The following is an 18249-nucleotide window of genomic DNA, read 5'->3' as shown; positions in this document are numbered from 1 at the left end:
CTTCTCATAACTTGGCAGATCTAAGCAGTCTTTCCTTCAAAGTTATTGGAAAAAAGGCTATTTTCCTGTAGATTCAGCTCTACTATTGAGCTAGGCTTACAAGAGCACTTAAGTACCTTTGTTTTAAATAATAGGCAGTTTTTTTCTAAATGTTATCTGTAGATCTGTGTCATTGTATGCCAACGCCATTCATCATGTGCCTGTTGCTGGGCTGCACAGAACACCCAGCCTTTCTCCTCAATAGTAATAAGTTCCCACCACAGAAAGCTTTCAATCCACATGAAGTAATAATTGTTGGGAAACCTGATTAGCTGTTAGATGGGGTTTTCAGAATAGGGCTAACTGGTGGGCATAAGGGGAAAGGAGAGCTTCAGTGACTTGAAACTGGATGATGAATTGTATTTCTGAAACATATGGATGATGTATGGAAGAATACTGGAAGATGTTCTACTTCAAAACATGATGATACTGCTGATGCAGTGTTAGGCTCATAGTGATGTGGAAGTAGAAGTCTCTGTAGACTTTTGTTATCTGGGAGTGCTGAAGTGGGTTCGATCCATCAGAGGGAAGTTCTGAGGCTGTAAGGTTATTGTCAAGGCAGTGGCATGGGGAAGTGACCTGAATGTGGTAGGTGGGATGATCTAACATTAGCCAAGACCAGGAGGAGGACAGGTAAGAGTCTGGAGAAGCGTTTTAGCAAGAAATTCCTTTGTCTTTATTTAAAGAGAATCTTTTTTTTTTCAGATGAATGTTAATTCCCAGAAGAGATGAGCTTTACAATTAACAAGAGTCAGCTGAGATGAGAGAAGTTCAGTTGTGATAAAGTTAATGAATTGAGATCTCTGTAAGAGCTGCTCAGTTCAGTCCTACAAGTCAAGCCTCATAGCTGTCAGCCCTCCTGTACCTCTGTATAGCCAATCTTGATGTTTAGAGCTGGCCTTATCTAGCTGAAATTATATCAGATGCTAGTTTAAGTAGAGGGCATGTTTTTACTGATGAAGCCTTGACCTTTTTCCCTGCTTTTAACAAGTTTTAAAAGAGCAATTATGATTTGAACTGCACATTTAAAGAGAGAAAAGTTCCACCTCTGCTTGCTGTAGAGCTGGATATATGGAATTTCTATGCAGTAACAGGAATAACACCATGCAAGCAACTTCCCTTCTTCTGCGTAGCTGAGAGTTGGAGTTTATGCTGGAAAAGGCTCAATTGAGCTGACTACCTGTCAGTGGCTCATGACAAAGAGATATTAGCTTTGCCAACTGACTGGAATGATGCTTATTCTTATTTCTCACAATGCAGTTGTTCCTTTTGTGTTGGCCTTCTCCCTGTGCTGAGGCTCTGCTGTGCCCTCCTGAAGGAATGCAGCTAGCCTAGGCTTAGAGGTAAGCCAAGGCTGCAATGAGGGGGAAAGAAAGGAAGAAAGAGATGAGCTCTTTCCTTCTCCCCCTGCAAAAGAAAAGAAAAGAAAAGAGAGTTATTGTTTTCTCCCAACCTGATATCAGTAGCTAGGAAACAAATCTTTTCTGAGGCAGTCCATGCTGCTTTTAAACAATCAACTCTTTTCAGTAAAAAGATAATGGGGGTGTATGTATTTACCAGCAGCCTCTCCGATTTATTTTTTCCTCCTGTATCCTGAAGGAGCACAATATAAAGCACTGCTGTAACAGCACAAACATTTGTTACTCCTGAAAGAATAACAAGCTAAGAGTCAAGCAGCACCTTGCTGCCTGATTCATGTATTTCTTAAGCCATCCAGGTGATGATACCATGTTATCAAAAATCTGGATCATTTGTTCCCTGTAATCACAGTGAATCAGTGCTGTGACCTAGAAGGCTTTCTAGTTCATCCCACCTTCCTCCCCAGTGTGTATTGTCCAGAGCCCACTGGGAAGGGATGAGCAGTTCACAGAAAGCTTGCTGCTGGAGTGATCTTCCAGCTGGAATGAAAGACTGCTGTGCTTTCTGATTTCTCAGTGGTGAGAAAGGGGGCTGACAGATGGATGCTGTGTGTTTGTGGGTGCTGTTGAGGTGTTCCAAAGATACAGAAGTCCTCGTATTCAGCTGGGCAAGATTCTTGCAGAAGACAGTTTGGTTACTTTATGGATGCAATTCCTTACCGAGTGTCTTCCATATCTAGCTTTTAGCCCCTGCTCTTCTACAGGGTGGTTAGAATACCTCTTAGTTTTGGTGAAGGTTGGGAACTGTGGTCTGAGATCTGACTGCTAACAGAACTGCTTCCATATACATTGGGCTGTGGAAAAACCTGTCTTGATGGCTCATGTCTATCTTTTCTGTGGTAATTACTTTTTTCTTTCAGGTAAGCAAATATGCTCTAGAAAAAAATAATTGCAGGTGAGTGTGGTCTAGGAGAGAGGGAATTTTTTGGTATCTGTAGACACACAGTAATATAATTGTAAGCCACAAGGAATCTTCTTGAAACCTCCCTTGGGAACTTAAAATTGCTGAAGAGCAGCTGGGCAGGTTCATGATACCTCCCCACAAGGGCTGTGCAGCCAAAGCAAGTGAAGCCTGTCAGCTTCACTGCAGAATATAAAAGGAATTTGTTTTTGTTTTTTTTTCCTGACGCAGAAAGAGGTTCTGCAAGGGAAAAATCAAGCAGCTGTTATCAAGTTTAGCTCCATTCTAGTCCTGTAACCAACGATAAAAGCAAAATCTGGGAAGGGGTTAGTATGACATGTGGCCAGAAATACAAGACTCAAAAGTTAGGAAATGCTTCTACTAAGGTTGTTGAGTTTTGAGTGTTGATGTTTTGGTATGACTCAGTGGTGTGGCTGAGAAAAGCTGTGGGAAGAAAGGAGTGACTTGAAGGCAGTCATCTGCTCTCCTTCCTCACTGATGAGAGGCAAGGCCAGAATGAGGAGACTTGCTTTGGCTTTGCCTTCAGCACTGGACTGAATGAGAGAAGAAAGACTTTCAAATGAAAGAGCTCTAGGTAGAATTAGGGAAGAGCCAACTTAGAGTTGGCTTGGGAAACTTGGGTGTTGTAACAGCTCTGTGAAGAAACTGCAAATGCCTGGCCTGCTGGAATGATAGGGAATGATGGCAGGTATGAACAAATGACAGCTGCACATCCTTCTTCCTTTCCATGCTTTTAGGTTCCCTTACAGCCACTCACAGTAAGGGTGGAATTTAGTTCCACTGTAATTTACTGGTTTTCTATTGGCCAGTGACAGATTTCTTTTTTTTCTCTTTTAGAAATAATGCCTGCAATTTGTAATAAAACATTACAGTTCTTTACTGCTTTCTACCACTCACTGTCATTAATGAATTACCCTTCATAGAATTATAGAATCATAGACTTGCTCAGGTTGGAAAAGATCTTAAAGATTATCAAGTCCAACCACAATCTAATCATGCAACCCTGAGCTGTTTCCTTGACTTGAAGGTAGGAGATATTTTGATCCTTAACTTACAGATGTACTTATTGTGGTCCCTGTACAAATCTTTCACTGTTTCTGAAAAGCCCAAAGAAAAAAGGCAAATTTTTGACCCTTTGGGTTTCCTTTAATTCTACACCAAGGAATTTCTATTATTTAGTGCTTTCAATTAAGACTCTGGGATTTGAGTAATGGATATTCACAAGGCACTGTAGCTGAAGGGCCCTTTACCCATTCTGAGGCTGCTGGAGCCTGTTTTCTGCAGGAGGCTTTTGGGGCTGATCACATGCATAGCTGCCAGAGCTCGCAGCTCTCATTCCTTCCCCTGCTCTCCACCCTTTACACCTAAGCCAAGCAAGAGTGAAAGGGCAGCTTTTATTTTGGCTTTACATTGTTTTTTTGGGTTTCTATTTGATCTATGTGAGCAAAGCTCTTCTATTGCAGGGGAAGTTTGGGCTATTAATTACCAGCTGTGCTAGGAGCAGTGCACAGAAATACAGAATAGAAATACAGCAATCTAATGAAGGAGAAGTTGCCCTAGGATCTATACATCTTAAAATCTCTGCATGTGCCAAGCAAGTTGTTAAGGCTGCTCTCTATGTGAGTGCTGGAACTGCGAAATTTTAGGCAGAAAACAATTAAGCTACTGTGGTAGTTCTAAAAGTGCATTTCTGTGGTATGGTTTGCGCTCATTTGTTGTTTTTTTTATTTTTATTTTTTTCATTCCCTCTGTCTGCTTTCCTTATCCTGATGTCGTTAGTCCACACCTCATTATGTGCTCCTAGAAAGTGCATCCCTTGTGCTTGTTAGGATGGTGTAGGTGGTGATTTGCAGCAGTACAAAGTGCTGAAGGGGAGATAATCAGCTGGCTAAGTCATTACTCTATGCAGAGACCGACTTTCTGACTTGCTGTGCACTGCTTACTTGACCCTCATTGTTTGGAACCATGAATGTTGTAGTTAACAGAAAATGTAATAGAGAAACTTTAACTTACTTGCCTAGAAAAGAGGAAAAAGGTATGGCTGAAAGCTAAATACAGGCAATATATTGTCCTACACTAGTAAAAGCTGTAAGTTGAGAGTCTCAGACCCTGTAGCAGCGCCAGTAGGGTATAGTGTGACACAGAGGCCTGCATAAAATAGGCTTGTATAGTGCTACATTCCCTCTCATTTTCTTCCTCAAATATCTCGCCCTGGATCTGTGTCAAGCTACAGACAGATCTTTTGCTGTTGTTTGACATAACTCTGTTCCCATATGGCATTTCCCAGTACTTAGTGGTAACTGTTTGCAACGTTTGGATTCTTCTTTCCTAAGCAGTGTTTTCCTTGTCGTATTTTTTCCCAGCTATCCATTGCAATCTGAATCCAAATGGTATTGATCATCCTGTCCCCACTGAAGGTATTAATCTGCAACTTGAAGGTGAGGGAGCTGAATCCCCCGCTGCCAAGAACAGCAGTGCTCCAAGAGGACCTGAATCAAAAGAGACACCCAAGAGGCAACAAGTGGAGCCAGAAATATCTAAGGTAGGTAGGACTGGATCCTTATGTATTTTAATTAGTCTTTAATAATCCATGCATTTTGAAGTCCTAACTGCTTAAAAAGCATTTATCATTTTATTGAAGGTGTACAAAAATAAGTATAAGGAAGTATGTGCTTCCAATTCTGCTGTTTCTTGTTTGAAGTGCAGGTGAATGTGTGCACTCTGACACTTTGGGTATAGGACAACAATCTGTCACATTAGATATATTGTACTAATTTAAAATATATAAAGGAATATTTGAAGAAAAAAAGAAAAGGGGAGAGATCCTTTAAAAGCCCTGTTGTTTTCTTTGACCTTGCAGGGCCTAAAACCAGGTTTTGTGAGGAGGGAGAAAGGAATGCAGAATGGAAAATCTTTTTTTTTTTCTTTTTTTCTTTTTTTCTAGCTGTATCTTTGAAAGTTAATAGAGTGAATAAAATATTCAGTTTTTTTTTTTTTTTTTTTAAGGCTTTTTTAAGGTTAGGTACAGTAACAATTCAGTGACTGAATAAAAAAAGTATTCCCTACTGACATCAGTACAGCAAGTCTTACAAATATGTATACAATTATGATGTTTTATTCTAAAAAGTAACTACAATGTTAAATGTTTTGAGCATTACCCTCAACAATAAAGGCTTGATATGAATTCTACACTATGATATTTATCTAAAATGTCTAGTTATGAATACAGCTTAAACTCATTTCATTCTGTCTTTGTCACTGAGCTAGATCCAGGTTGAGCTAGAATAGAGCAAAATCTCCCATTGGACTCAATCCTTGTAGGTCCTTCCCAACTCAGATTATTCAACGTTCTATGAATATCACTGCTTTTTGTAGTCTGTTTTGTGGCCAGTTACCAAGCAAGCTACTGATCTCTTTTGAGCCCCTGGCAAACATGTTTGTGCTGTGTTGACTCGAATCATTTATATGGTGTAAAGATCACCAAATTTTGCATGGCCTTGGAGACAAAGTTCAGCTACAATGCACTTACCCAGCCTTTTGCAGATAAAGGCAAGCTTGGCTGCCCTGTTTCAACCTCATCAGATGCAAATCTACCCAGTGTTGAAGACTGAGATATGTTTAACTTGGAGGAGATCTTAAAAGCTTGAACATGAACAAGCTTAATGACACAATAGGGCTTCCAGCTGAGAACAGGCTCATAGCTGTCATGGAACATAGACAGATTAAGCTCATCTTTACTTACAAAAGGCTCATTCTAGTGGAAAATCAGAATGAGGTGTATTGGTGATTTAATATAATGGAATCTTTCTCTACTGTGTGAGCTGTATGTTGGACTGATGAGTAGAAAACCATTTCCAAGACTCTGTGCTGGGGGTAATCAGGGGAAGAGGGAAAACATGCTGCTCTCAAGGTAGTAAAATCAGCCATTAGCTGCCTACATCTGATTGCAGTAGTTTTATGTAGAAAGAGTGGATCATGCTTTGGATTTACAAAGAAAAACCCCAAAAAACAAAAACACATCTGACCAGCAAAATAACCCCACCCTGAACTAAACGTTTTGCTTGATGGAAACCTGGCATAACAGCATCAAGCTAATCAAGTGGGCTGCTTTTTTTCACCATGTTAGTTGCTTTGTGGTTTCTCATGGCTGGTATTAATTTAGTGATGTTTCTCATTTGGATTTATATGTTGCTGCTTGAGATGGCATGTCTTTTGTGGCTTATTCTCCCTTCATTTCAATATCATGTTGTTTCATCCTCTAAAATGAGAAGATATAGTTGGAATTGTGACTTGTGTGGCTTTAAGATTGATAAGCTGTCTTTATGACATTTGATAAATGCAGTCATATCTGTACAGTGGGAAGATGAGAAGGAATAAAGTTTGGCAAATAAAACATTTGAGCAGATCCATTTGTTTTATATTTCCTCATTGCAAAGTTATTTTTAAAAAAGGTTTCTTTGCAGTCTTGAGTGTTCAGATAATATTAACACATGTGCTGTATCCACAGTAGGGAGACTTGCATCACACAAAGCAGTGCAGTGCACTGAGTGCCCTTTCGGATGCCTTATACAACATCATCTCTGCTTTCAGCTGTCTAATTTGTCTTCATTGGGATCAATTCCAGCACTTCAAGCCACTGGCAATTCTAAGGTTTTGCTGTCCAAAGAAACAAACAGAATCTCCTTTCTGATGGAGCATGTCCTTCTTTTTCTGTCCTCAGCTATGGTCTTGGGGAACAGCAATAACTCATGGGCTGCAGATGAGTTTTAAGTTCTTTTATGTTGTTGCTGTGTTGCAAACATAAAAGTACAAGTATTTGTTTCTAAATTTGGGACACAGGCAGGAAAAAACGTAGCATCAGCAAAGGAGCACTCATTTAGAAGCTCCTAATGAGTATGGAATCTAATTTTCATAGAGTGAGGTGCAGTTTAAAAAGGAAAATGGAATAATGATCTGTTTTCCTTGGACTCTGCTAAAGATCCTGCTTGTTACATATATCAAATATAAGCAAGCCCAAGAAAGTTTGATTACTTTTATCTAAATGATGTTCATGATTCATTGATGCTTTAGAAGCACACTTTTTGTGTGTAGACAGTTTATTTAACTAGAACCTTCTACATCTAACCTCTTCTGCGTGTGTTTTCTGAGATTCTCTATTTTATTGATACTACTTCTGAGTTCTTTATGTGGGCCCAATTTTTTTTTTTCCTGAGACCTACTTTAGTCCTCACTGTGTTTATACAGAGATAACTATATATGATGCTGTATGGTATTGAGAAGTGTAGTAAAACTTTCTTCCTTCATTAGAGGCTTTAACAGGAATCCTTTCTGAACCAGGTTCAGAATATCATCTGTAGCACAAAAAGCTCTTCCAAGGCTGCCCACATGCTATACCCATGAAGTGCTGTTCATTGCTAGCATAAGACCCCAGTCTAAGCTGTTGCTTATTAGAATTTATTTATATCATGGAAGCATAGAATGGCCTGGGTTGAAAAGGAGCACAGTGATCATCTAGTTTCAACCCCCCTGCTATGTGCAGGGTTGCCAACCAGTAGACCAGGCTGCCCAGAGCCATATATTATATATTACGTATTATAAGTAAATAATAACTTTTAAATAAATTTATAATTGATTTGGGGAGTTTTGTTTCTTAAGTAACGTGCTTATATCTGATTTGTCTCGTTATGTGGGAGCATCAGTAGCAAATAATAAAGGTTTAATAATGGCAGCCACTGCAGTTAGATGTTTGTGTCAGTAATGGCAAATTTTTATCTGAGTTACAGATGAATTAACAGTCCTTTGTCATGTCCATGAAAACTCCGTAAGGAAGCTGGTAAATGAAGAGAAGTGTCTTACAGTGTCTTCTGTTGATGACTGCTGTGTTGCCTCCAGCAGAGGATACTTTTTGTTACAGTATATATGGCTCAGTATTTCTTGATTGCTTTTGTTTTCTTAAAAAGTAGTTTTTTCCTTGTGACACCAAACAGCATTGAAAGGCTGACCCACTCACTAGCAGAAGGAGAGTGTTTATTGCTGCCTGCTGGGCCCTGATCAGGATCGATGTGAGTAAAAGCAGCTCTTCTACCCTCATAGAATCATAGAATGGCTTTGGTTAAAAGGGACCTTAAAGACCTTCCAGTTCCATCCCCCTGCCATAGGTAGGGTTGCTACACACCAGATTGGACTGCCCATCCGAACTCACCTTGAGTACCTCCACAGATGGGGCACCCACAGCTTCTTCGAACAGCCTTGTGCCAATGTTTCACCACCCTCTGAGTTGATAAATTTTCCCTGATATCTAATCAACATCTTCCTTTTAGTTGAAAACCACTCTCCTCTTGTCCTGTCACAGCCTTCTGGAGAGCTCAGCACTGCCACAAGAGTGCTTTGGATCTAAGTCTGGGGAAGTGTCCCAGCAGAAGCTATAACGCTTCTAAGTAATGAGGGTGGTTGGTAGATTCTTTTCAGAAATACAAAAATATTGTATTACTGTCCCCACTCTTCTGAAACTTTCTGGTGACCATAAGATATATGAGCAAGAACCCAGACTTCAGCTGACTGAAGCTGACAAATGTTGGCCCTGGGCAGCCTGGTCTGGTATTAAATGTGGAGGTTGGTGGCCCTGCCTGTGGCGGGGTGGTTGAGCTTGGTGATACTTGAGGTCCCTTCCAACTCAAGCCGTTCTATGATTCTCCTGGGAATGTGAAGATTCAGTCTCATCCTGCCTGGTCTGTTCTACTCCTTAGGGTTTTGCTTTGAAATTGTGCAGCTTGGTGGAAGGGTATCAGAATTGCAAACCCATAATTATATTCCCATGCAGGTGCAAATCCTGGATGCTGAAATGGTACCTTACTGATAGCAAGGTGCATTTTGTAGAGAGGTAGGTAACAATCTAAAGGTACTACACTAAAAACCACTTCCCACTATTAAATAGATAGCTTGAGTGTTTTTAAATTAAAAAATAATAAAAATTAAATATAACTTTTTTCCTCAATCTCCTCTCTTTGAAATAGCGAAGAAACACATACAGCGTAGGATCTTTTGTAGGACTAGCAGAAAAAGCAGCAGAACCTGAGAGCACAGTACGTCTCAAGTAGTTTTATACTATTTTAATAGTATTACACAATTGAAATAATTATCCTTCATGGCAATAAGCCTTTCTAATCCCTTGTTCTGTGGCTATTAGTAATGCACAGTGGTTATCATGCTTGCTTCTGCCTTTATTTTCAGTGGGCTTTTTCTGTCATTTTTTGCATAATTAGAAGTATCTGTGATCTTGTGCTTTCAGGTTCTGAAATTTTTGATGTCTACAAACCTTTCTTTCTCAGCTTATCATTTATGATTCTGACTCGTCTGATGTCTCGAAGGGGTGAGTTCTACCTCTGTCCCAGGCAGTGAAATGGGAGCACAGGGTTACTCTGTGCATTGCAGGCAGCTGCGGCTCTTTTGTTTTGGTTTTATTCCTCACTGGAGGGAATGAAGTGCTGGAGTAACTTTACCTGCATGGAAAAGTTTAATTGTATGGTTCAGAATTGAAATTGTAACTAGCCAGGAAATGAAAGAAACACATCTAGCTTTTTGGGGTCCTGTAAGTCAGCTTTTTTAGGAGGATTTTTTTTTTTGGAGTCCACGTATATTTCAGTATAGACTATTTTTCCCCACTGCTATATCTTGCATTCTTGTTATGTGATGATCCTTGCTTTTTTGTGCCATGATTTCTGCATTCAACATTAAAGATCTGTCTTGTCCTGCTCATCAGTGCCCTGACTGCATACCTGGGGATTCTGAAATATCATATAACCTGACAGCAGCTGCATACAAGGAGATCTTACCTGAGTTCGTGCGGTGTGCTCTACCCAGGACTGTGTAAAGAAAAGAAGGACGTCTCTAAAGACCATTTTTTCTTTCCCTTCTCAAGATAGGATTGCTCTCCTACTGCATTTCTTTTTCTTCTTTCTCCCCATAGGAATTCCAAATAACTAGCTCAGGCTGATACTTAGCTCTTTAGATGGCTCTACAGAGAGCAGATGAAGTTTACTCAAAGAAGATAAGACCACTATTGACCTTCTGAACTACTTGGTGGGGTCTTTTACAAAATTAATCTTTATGAGTAAGCTTTTCGATTCCATCTGCGTTACTGATAGCAGGAAGAGAATTTCCTGTTTTTCAACCCTCTTCTCATTGGACTTTTATTTAAAAAAAAAAATCAACAATGAAAACATCCTCAATACTTACATGAGCACAGTGTAAATGTGAAGGAAGGCAAGGTGTTGCCTGGAGGAAATGGTGCAGCCTATGACCCTGCAGTGTACAAGGGTGGTGCAAACCCACAGCAAAATGGGGACTCCAGGAGCAAATGTTTGCATGTGTAGGTTAGGAAGGAGCAGATGGCTACAAGAGAGAGGCAGCAGTGGGAGCACAAGGAGGGAAATGTAGACTGTTTAGGCTCCTATTGTCCTGTGAAAGCTATCAATGTGAAATTTGTGTTCTTTCCTGTTATGCTAATTCGAATAGGAGCAGCAATGCAGTACATGTTAGCAAACATAAGTGGTAAAAAGCCGTGGTAGCACTCTAAAAGTAAGTGAGATGTTTAATACTATAGACACATGTAGACACAGACTCATTGTTTAGAAGTGGTTCTCTTGAGCAAAAGAGAAATACAGATAAAAAGATGGAACAGCTTTTAGAGGAAAAAGCAATTCCATGCAGCGTGCAGACGCATAATGTACTTACACTGCCTGTTCTACTGCTTGCCCTGTTTTGAAGCTGCTCCACAATGCCATCCAACACTTCTGCTTTCACTTTGAAGCTACATTCAGGGTTTCATGGAGATTGCTTCAAAAATGAATCAGTGTTTTAATGACACAGATGCCTTGATGGGGAAGAAAAAAAATACTGAATTGCCCTTTAAAGAAAATAATAGAATTCTGATTAGAAGGATTACAAAATGTATTATAGAACAATTTAGCATTTAAAGCAGGAAAGCGGTTTAATGCTTCATTGCTGGCACTGTGGGTTCTGCAAATTGTGCATCTCATCTGTGCTGTAACAATAATTTCATTAATCTGCCACATGTGTTCACTGGACGCTTCTGACAAAACTGATTAGCAGTTGCTGTAGTCCACTTTTCTCTCTACAAATGAGAATTTCTTTACCATTTCAAATGACATAATTGCTTAGCACTGTAAGTAAAATATGTTACAATCACAAAAGGGGCGTGTAGATGTAATAGCCTTGATAATGCTGAAGGGCTTTTCTTTTGTTATCAAGCTTTCACTCAGTGCAGAGGTATGCTAACGAAGGAAGTGATTTCCTTAAGAGGTGGAAAAGGATGGCTGGTGAGTGGTCTTCCCTCAGATATAGTGAGTGGAATAGAGCTTGTTGATGATGAGGGCAACTTAAATGAAGTGCCTGTGTGTAAGTGAGGTGCCTCAGCTCCTGTTATGTTTGAAATCTAGTCTACATACTTGGAGACTAGGGGAGGTTTAAGCTTGACCTGAAGTGAGCGGAACTCAGCTGAGACTGCCTACACTTCATGGATTACATTAAGACTAGGCCAAAATATGTCAGTTCTGTCCTCAACCTTACCAGCCAGCCCTTCTGTTTGATATTAAAATGTCTAGTTAATTGGTGATAGGTGGGTGGTTGGACTGGATGATCTTGAAGGTCTTTTCCAACCTTTGGTGATTCTGTGATTCTGTAATGGAGGCAAAATGTTATGTTAAGAGACTGCTTCAGAAATAGCTCTTACCTCAAAAGTTATACATTGAATACTTAGCCATAGTCATGTGCCTAGTCCATTTCATGATCAAAGTGGTCTTCCAGCACGCAAATGCTGCCTAAGCTGGAAAAAAATCTGTCCTTTGAGTTAAATGGAAAAGATTGGAATGTGTGTGTCTTCTTTTCTGCTTCCTTTCTTCTAACCAATCTTTTACTTTAAATCCTGTTATTCCCTAGAAGTGAAATTCTTGATCTGTGTCTCAGTTTTTCCAGCTGTAGAAAGATGATAATTAGAATGAGTTAAACTGTAGTTTCAGTAGAAAGGTGAGCTTTGAAATAAACCTGCTACCAATGTTTTCTTGTGTATGCATACATGTGTGACATTGATTCTCCAATAGCTTTGCCGTGTGTGCCCGAAGCGTGGAAAATACTGATGAGGCCGGGCTGCAGCAGGATATTAAATGTAGTATGTTGTCTGCATGTTCCTCTTCTTGTCCACGGGGACAGATTCTCCAGCTGTTTTCCATGGTGGGCGATGGTGAAGGCCTCCACTGGTGCTTTGTCTGCAGTTAAAAGTGCAGTTAACCTACGGCAGGGCTCTACCATGTTTGGGGCCAGTAGTCACAGTAAACATGCAGACAGGAACAGTGTTGGAGATCAGGGAGTCTTCCTGGCATAGTCTAATTTCACATTTTGCAAACACTAATTCTTGTGGTCATATCTGAATGTGGATGCCAGTCAGAAGTGTTCCTATTCTATCTCTGGTCCACAGTTAGCTGCAGATTGGTTGTAGCTGTTGTGCCACTGCAGAATGTGGGAGAAGGACTCCCAAATGTTAAAGCAGCCATGTTTGGTGATGCTGTGTATTATGACTTGGGCAAACCAAAAGTAAGGAAAGTGTCATATTTAATGAAAGACAATTCTTCCTTTTCCCCTGCTGGTGTGGTTTTTTTATTGTTTTTTTGTTTGTTTGTTTTGTTTTGTTTTTGACCAGTTGCTTGGTAAGCAGCATGGAGTTCATTGCCTGTGATGCCACAGTGTGAAACCCAGAGAGTGCTTTCACTTGGGCATGGCTTTACTTGCCTTTCTGCCACCTCCGGCTCTTCTGGGTCAGGGCTGCTAGTTCTGCTAGAGTGCCTTTGTGCTGGCATTCAGCGAATTTGCAGGGTGAGTCTAAAACCAAGAAGTATATGCAAGTATGATGGACTCTTAAACAACTTAAGTTTGCTGTGGGAGGGGAGGGGAGGAGGGAGAAACGCAGCAGCATGTTTCTTTGAATTTTGGAACTGTCAGTGTTACTGTGCAGCTGAAGCCTCCTGCACTTGGAGAAGACCAATGCTGTTGGTGGTTGGAAGCAGGATCAAGCCTCAAAATTAATTTCTCTTAAAGAGAGATTATAGAAGATGAATCCAATTCCTTCATGAAATGTCATGAGTTCAGAAGAGAAAAGATTACCTTTTGTTTTTAGGCTATTTACTTATTTACTTGTTTCAACTTTTGAACAATATCTTGTTCTGTCCATGCTAATCTGTTATGTTCTTCCATTCTCTTAAGTATAGCAGCTTTCATCTTTGATCTTCTAGCTCTAGGGGACCATACTCATTGACACACCGTCTCTTTTTGCTCACGTTTTGTCTTCACCTCTCCTGCCAAATCGTTCCTGTTTACTGCTACAGCTTCTATCATTTCTTGTGATCCATCCACCCATGGGACTGCTTCTGGAGAAGGTCTAGAGTGTTACTGCAGGAGGAATTATCTGGGCAACATGAGCCTATGCAAAGAGTGGCAACTGAGGAGGTACATAAATTAAAACGGATTGCTGGTGTTTAGGTTTAGAGAGGAACTACAGGAGTGTGACAGTTTAAAGGGAGGAATGGTAGGTATGACAAATGTTCAGGAGATAACAGGTGGAGTCTGTTGGACTGCAGGAACACTGAGACATCAGATTTCAATTGTGTTGTAAAGGGATTCCTTTTAGAGTCAACTCTTCTCAAGGATTATAAAACAAGACCAAATCCACCTGCATGACAGTGGCGTGATTTCAGAGATTACGACAAAGCCGCCACTTGCATTTTGGCACTTACTCTTTAATTCTTATATTGAAAATGTTACCTTCTTTCTTCAGGATCTCCACAAAGAGTTCACTAGAATCAGAGTTAATTATGACCAATTAAGAGAGATGTAGTACTCACTCTTGCTTTGCAAACTGTAGCCTGAAAGAAGACATGCTGATCCTAGCTCCTGCAGTGCAGTGCTGCCGGAGTCCACCTATTTCTGTTTCTGATTGAATAACTGTCAGAATCAGCTCAGGGCTTACTAGCAGCCCAATTGAGTTTGAGCAAAATCTCAGCACGGGTTTTGGGAAACAGCCGTGCCCATTTTGTATCTCATAGCAGCCAAGAGATGTGGTCTTTCAATCCTTGCAACCTCAAAAGCTGCACTAGCGGAAGCAGCAGTGAGTTACTAGGAAGAGGGAGTTTTGGTTGTAGCAGGTTGTTACACTGACCATTTTTCATAAGAAAAAACATTGAATAAACTCTGGCTTACCTAGAGGTTAGCACACAGCAGTCATGGTCACCTTCTGAAATAACATAACAATTCTTGATCTCCTTTACCCCCTAAATCCCCTCCTAGAGTTCATAGATACTACTGGTAGAGAGAGTTCTCAAAAGATATACTCGGTAGAGTGAATATTTCTGATTTTATCAGAGTCTAGGAATTAACACTGTGATGATGCTCTTCTAGGGTTAAATGTGTCCTTAACATGTGTATCTAAAAATAGAAAACCTTCAGCTCTGAGCAAGCAGAGTTACTACACATCTTGAGGCCTTTTCTATCCTTTACATACAGCATCTCATAAGAGGGTATTATGTTCTGCCTATTTTTCTTTTTTCTCTAATGTCTGTAAGTGCATCCATCACTGCTAATGACTTTTCTGACCTAGACGTGCTCTACATTTTTGCCTTTTTTTCCTTGCTTTAAACAAAAGCATGACAATAGAGTCTGTATCTAATGGTTTTAGAACTGCTATTAATTCATCTTTCATTCAAGGCTGATTGCTTTCAATCTCAGCAGTACGCTTTAGATTGCCAAGGATTTTCTGAATGTCTTTTCATGAAGAGAAGGTAGATGTGATTGAATTTCAGCATGCTTTTCTCAGTGCACTGTCTCTTCTGTAAATACAGCTTGTGTAAGTTTGATTATTTTAACTAATCATTGTCTCTTATCTATTTTCCTATGGGAGCTAAGTACTAGGGGAGGGTAGTTCAAAGTGGGAAATTTCAGCGAGAAAGTGCAATGAGAGAAATGGGGGTAGGAGGGGGTCTGACTGCTAGAACTGCTGCTGCTCCGCGGAGCGTGTGAGCTGTCTTGTGACCGGTGAGCAGGTGAACAGGTTAAATGGCACAGAAGAGACAAGGCAAGTGAGACAGAAAATGTGAAAAGTACTATACGCTGCTAGGAGAAAGCTGAATTCTTTAAAGGCTAGATTATCTGGAAGCCTCATGCGGTGCCTTGAAAAACTGTCTGGGTCTGTCAAAATGCTGTCCGTCAGTAGATGGTGCTCTTTATATCAGCTATTTACTCGTGCTCCTTATGCTTGACCGTGTTATTGTGTAAAAGTCTGGTAACATTCCTTAATAGTTAATTTCTCAGAATTCTGATGTCAGGGAGATCAGGAAACTTGGCCAAACTGCCAAAAAGAAAGAAAAATTACTAGATTACTTTGAAGCATCCTCCACCCCTGATTTTTTTTTTTCCAAACTTCTTTTGCTTGAGAATGTGTATTGTTTTGAACTTGAACAAATAAAGAAGCTTCCAGCAGAAAAACCTTGGACAAACATTGTAGATTGGAGAATGTACAGTAGACTAATGCCAAACTGTCTGGCCTGTGAGACGCTGCAATAATGTGGCTTAGAATAAAATGGCAAAGCAGATGCCTGAGGGACTGGATGGCATTTGGAGTGACTTAGGGTTGAACCTCATGAGGTTCAACACAGCCAGGTGCGAGTTCTTGCACCTGAGTTGCGGCAGCTCCCAATATCAGTACAAGCTGGGGGATGAACTGGTAATAAAGCATAGCTCTGCCAAAAAGGACCTGGGGCAACTGGTTGCTGGCAAGCTGGACATGAGCCACAATATGCCAACCGTATGACAGGCTGCATTAACAGAAGCATGGCCAGCAGGTCGAGGGAGGTGATCCTGCCCCTCTGCTCTGCTTTGGTGAGGCCTCACCTGCAGTACTGCATCCAGATGTAGAGTCCTCAGTATGGAACAGACATAGACCTGTTGGAGTGTGTCCAGAGGGCCACTAAAATGATCCAAGGGATGGAACACCTTCCACGAGGACAGGCTGAGAGAGCTGGGACTGTTCAGACTGGAGAAGGCTGCAAGGTGACCTGGGAGCTACAGGAAAGAAAGGGGCAGAGTCTTTAGCAGGGTCTGTGGTGACAGAACAAGGGGAAATAGTTTGAAACTAAGAGGGGAGATTTAGATTAGCTAGAAGGAAGATGTATTTTTACAGTAGGGGTGGTAAGAATGGAGAGTTGGTGTCTCTGCCCTGGAGACATTCAAGGTCATGCTGGATGGGGTTCGCATAACCCTGACCCAGCTGCAGATGTCTCTGTTCATTGCAGGGGATTTAGATTAGATGACTTTTAATATTCCTTCCAACTCAAATGATTTTCTGTTTTGACAAGTCCTCTGCAGTTCTAAAATTCTCTTTTGCATATCAACTTTGCAATTTTACCTGCTGTTTCTGGATAGATAGGAACTAGCTTGGTTTCAAATGTAATGCTTCTTAGAAAGGACTTAAATGAATCAATATGATTGGGAGTTTTACCTGGAGTCATTTTTCATCTGTAGTTGGATGGATATAAAAAGCTGCATGAAAATGAAGATTACCTTATTAATGTGATTGAAGTATTATTGGATCTGCCTGCATTTTTCATTATTCAGAAAATATGCCAGCTCTGGAGGAAAAAAAAATTTAAACATGTTAATTGTGCAAAGATATCACTTGCTGAAGGCTGCTGTTGAGATGAAAGCCCTGATCCAGGCAGCAGAACAGCATAGCCGACCTGAAGTGGAATTTGAGATGCTGAAAGCTACTGTGCTCTTTATGCAGTGCTCTGTGTATACAACAGCAGCTACTTAACCAAAGGGTGCATTTTAACTTGTGAGGGGAATTTACCTTTGGAGTGAAGCTTGAATTCCCTGCTGTTCACTGCTTGAAGTGTTGTTCTCCCTACTAACAAAAAATGAATGATTAGCATGGATTTTCTGTGTAAACTTAAACTGCAAGCGAATGACCCAAGAACAAGAAGTCAATTGTGTTCCTTTCAGAAATGTAATTACAATATTTTTGGTTCTTATTCAGGACTAGTTTTTCCAGCACGTTGAATTAGATATCCCCTCACATATCTTTTTTCAGGAAGGATACATATGGCATGTACTGAACTCATTATTGCAGCTGAATATTCCTCACAATACTGAATTTACCTTCTTGCAGCCCTTCCGTCACACTCATCTCCTTAAGACCTAAATTCCTTATCCTGAGGTCAGGCAAATGTAACACTTGCAGCCAGTCATCTTTATCTTGAAAACCTCAGCTCCCTGTTTCTAGGGACATCTTACAGCTGCCTGCCTCAGGAAGGCATTGCTGGTGCATTTGGGGCTAGATTTACAAAGGGTACCGGGAGCCTGGGTTCCTGCAATGCTCCTGGGACAATCCCATCCCATGCACAGCTTACTCTAGGAGGTAAGTTCTGCACAGTATCCTTACTGCCCTTTGCTTTTCCATTGTTATCCTCTTGTCTGTTCTTGAATGTGATCTGCCAAGTCCCATGTATGTAGACATTATGGCTCCAAATACCTAGATTCTTGGGCAGAGACAGCAAGGTTTGCACATTCCTCTGTTTCCTTTTAGAATGAAGACAAGTCTGTGACCTTTCTTTTGCTGTGGCATTTGTTTGCCTGATGGGAAGAAGTGCTTCCTGTAACGGAGGGGAGCTGTCTCCCTTTAGCCTGGGTTGGCCTTTGTGTGTGTGGGCCTCGTGCTCTGCATGTTCTTGTTGGCTGACTTGGGCAGCTTCCTAGCCAGAGGGGCTGGCCTTTGTGAATCTGTTTGGATGCTATTTGCTTTCCTAATAA

The 18249-nt window shown here is 40.7% G+C and overlaps 1 protein-coding gene across 5 annotated transcripts in view; it reads left to right on the top strand.

Annotated features, from left to right (window-relative positions):
* Positions 1-18249, top strand: part of SAMD12 (sterile alpha motif domain containing 12) — a 170309-nt gene that overhangs the window by 11914 nt on the left and 140146 nt on the right. For all 5 annotated transcript variants that reach the window (XM_042869319.1, XM_042869318.1, XM_042869320.1 and 2 more), the window contains exon 2: positions 4743-4921. In XM_042869319.1, the coding sequence (XP_042725253.1) occupies positions 4743-4921 (179 nt within the window). The remainder of the gene's footprint in view (positions 1-4742; positions 4922-18249) is intronic.

The sequence above is a fragment of the Lagopus leucura genome, unplaced genomic scaffold (assembly GCF_019238085.1).
Source record: "Lagopus leucura isolate 7727_CA_CO unplaced genomic scaffold, USGS_WTPT01 Super-Scaffold_100002, whole genome shotgun sequence".
NCBI classification, from domain to species: Eukaryota; Metazoa; Chordata; class Aves; order Galliformes; family Phasianidae; genus Lagopus; species Lagopus leucura.
Note: the sequence above shows the minus strand (reverse complement) of the source record. Positions and strands in the feature narration are given on the sequence as shown.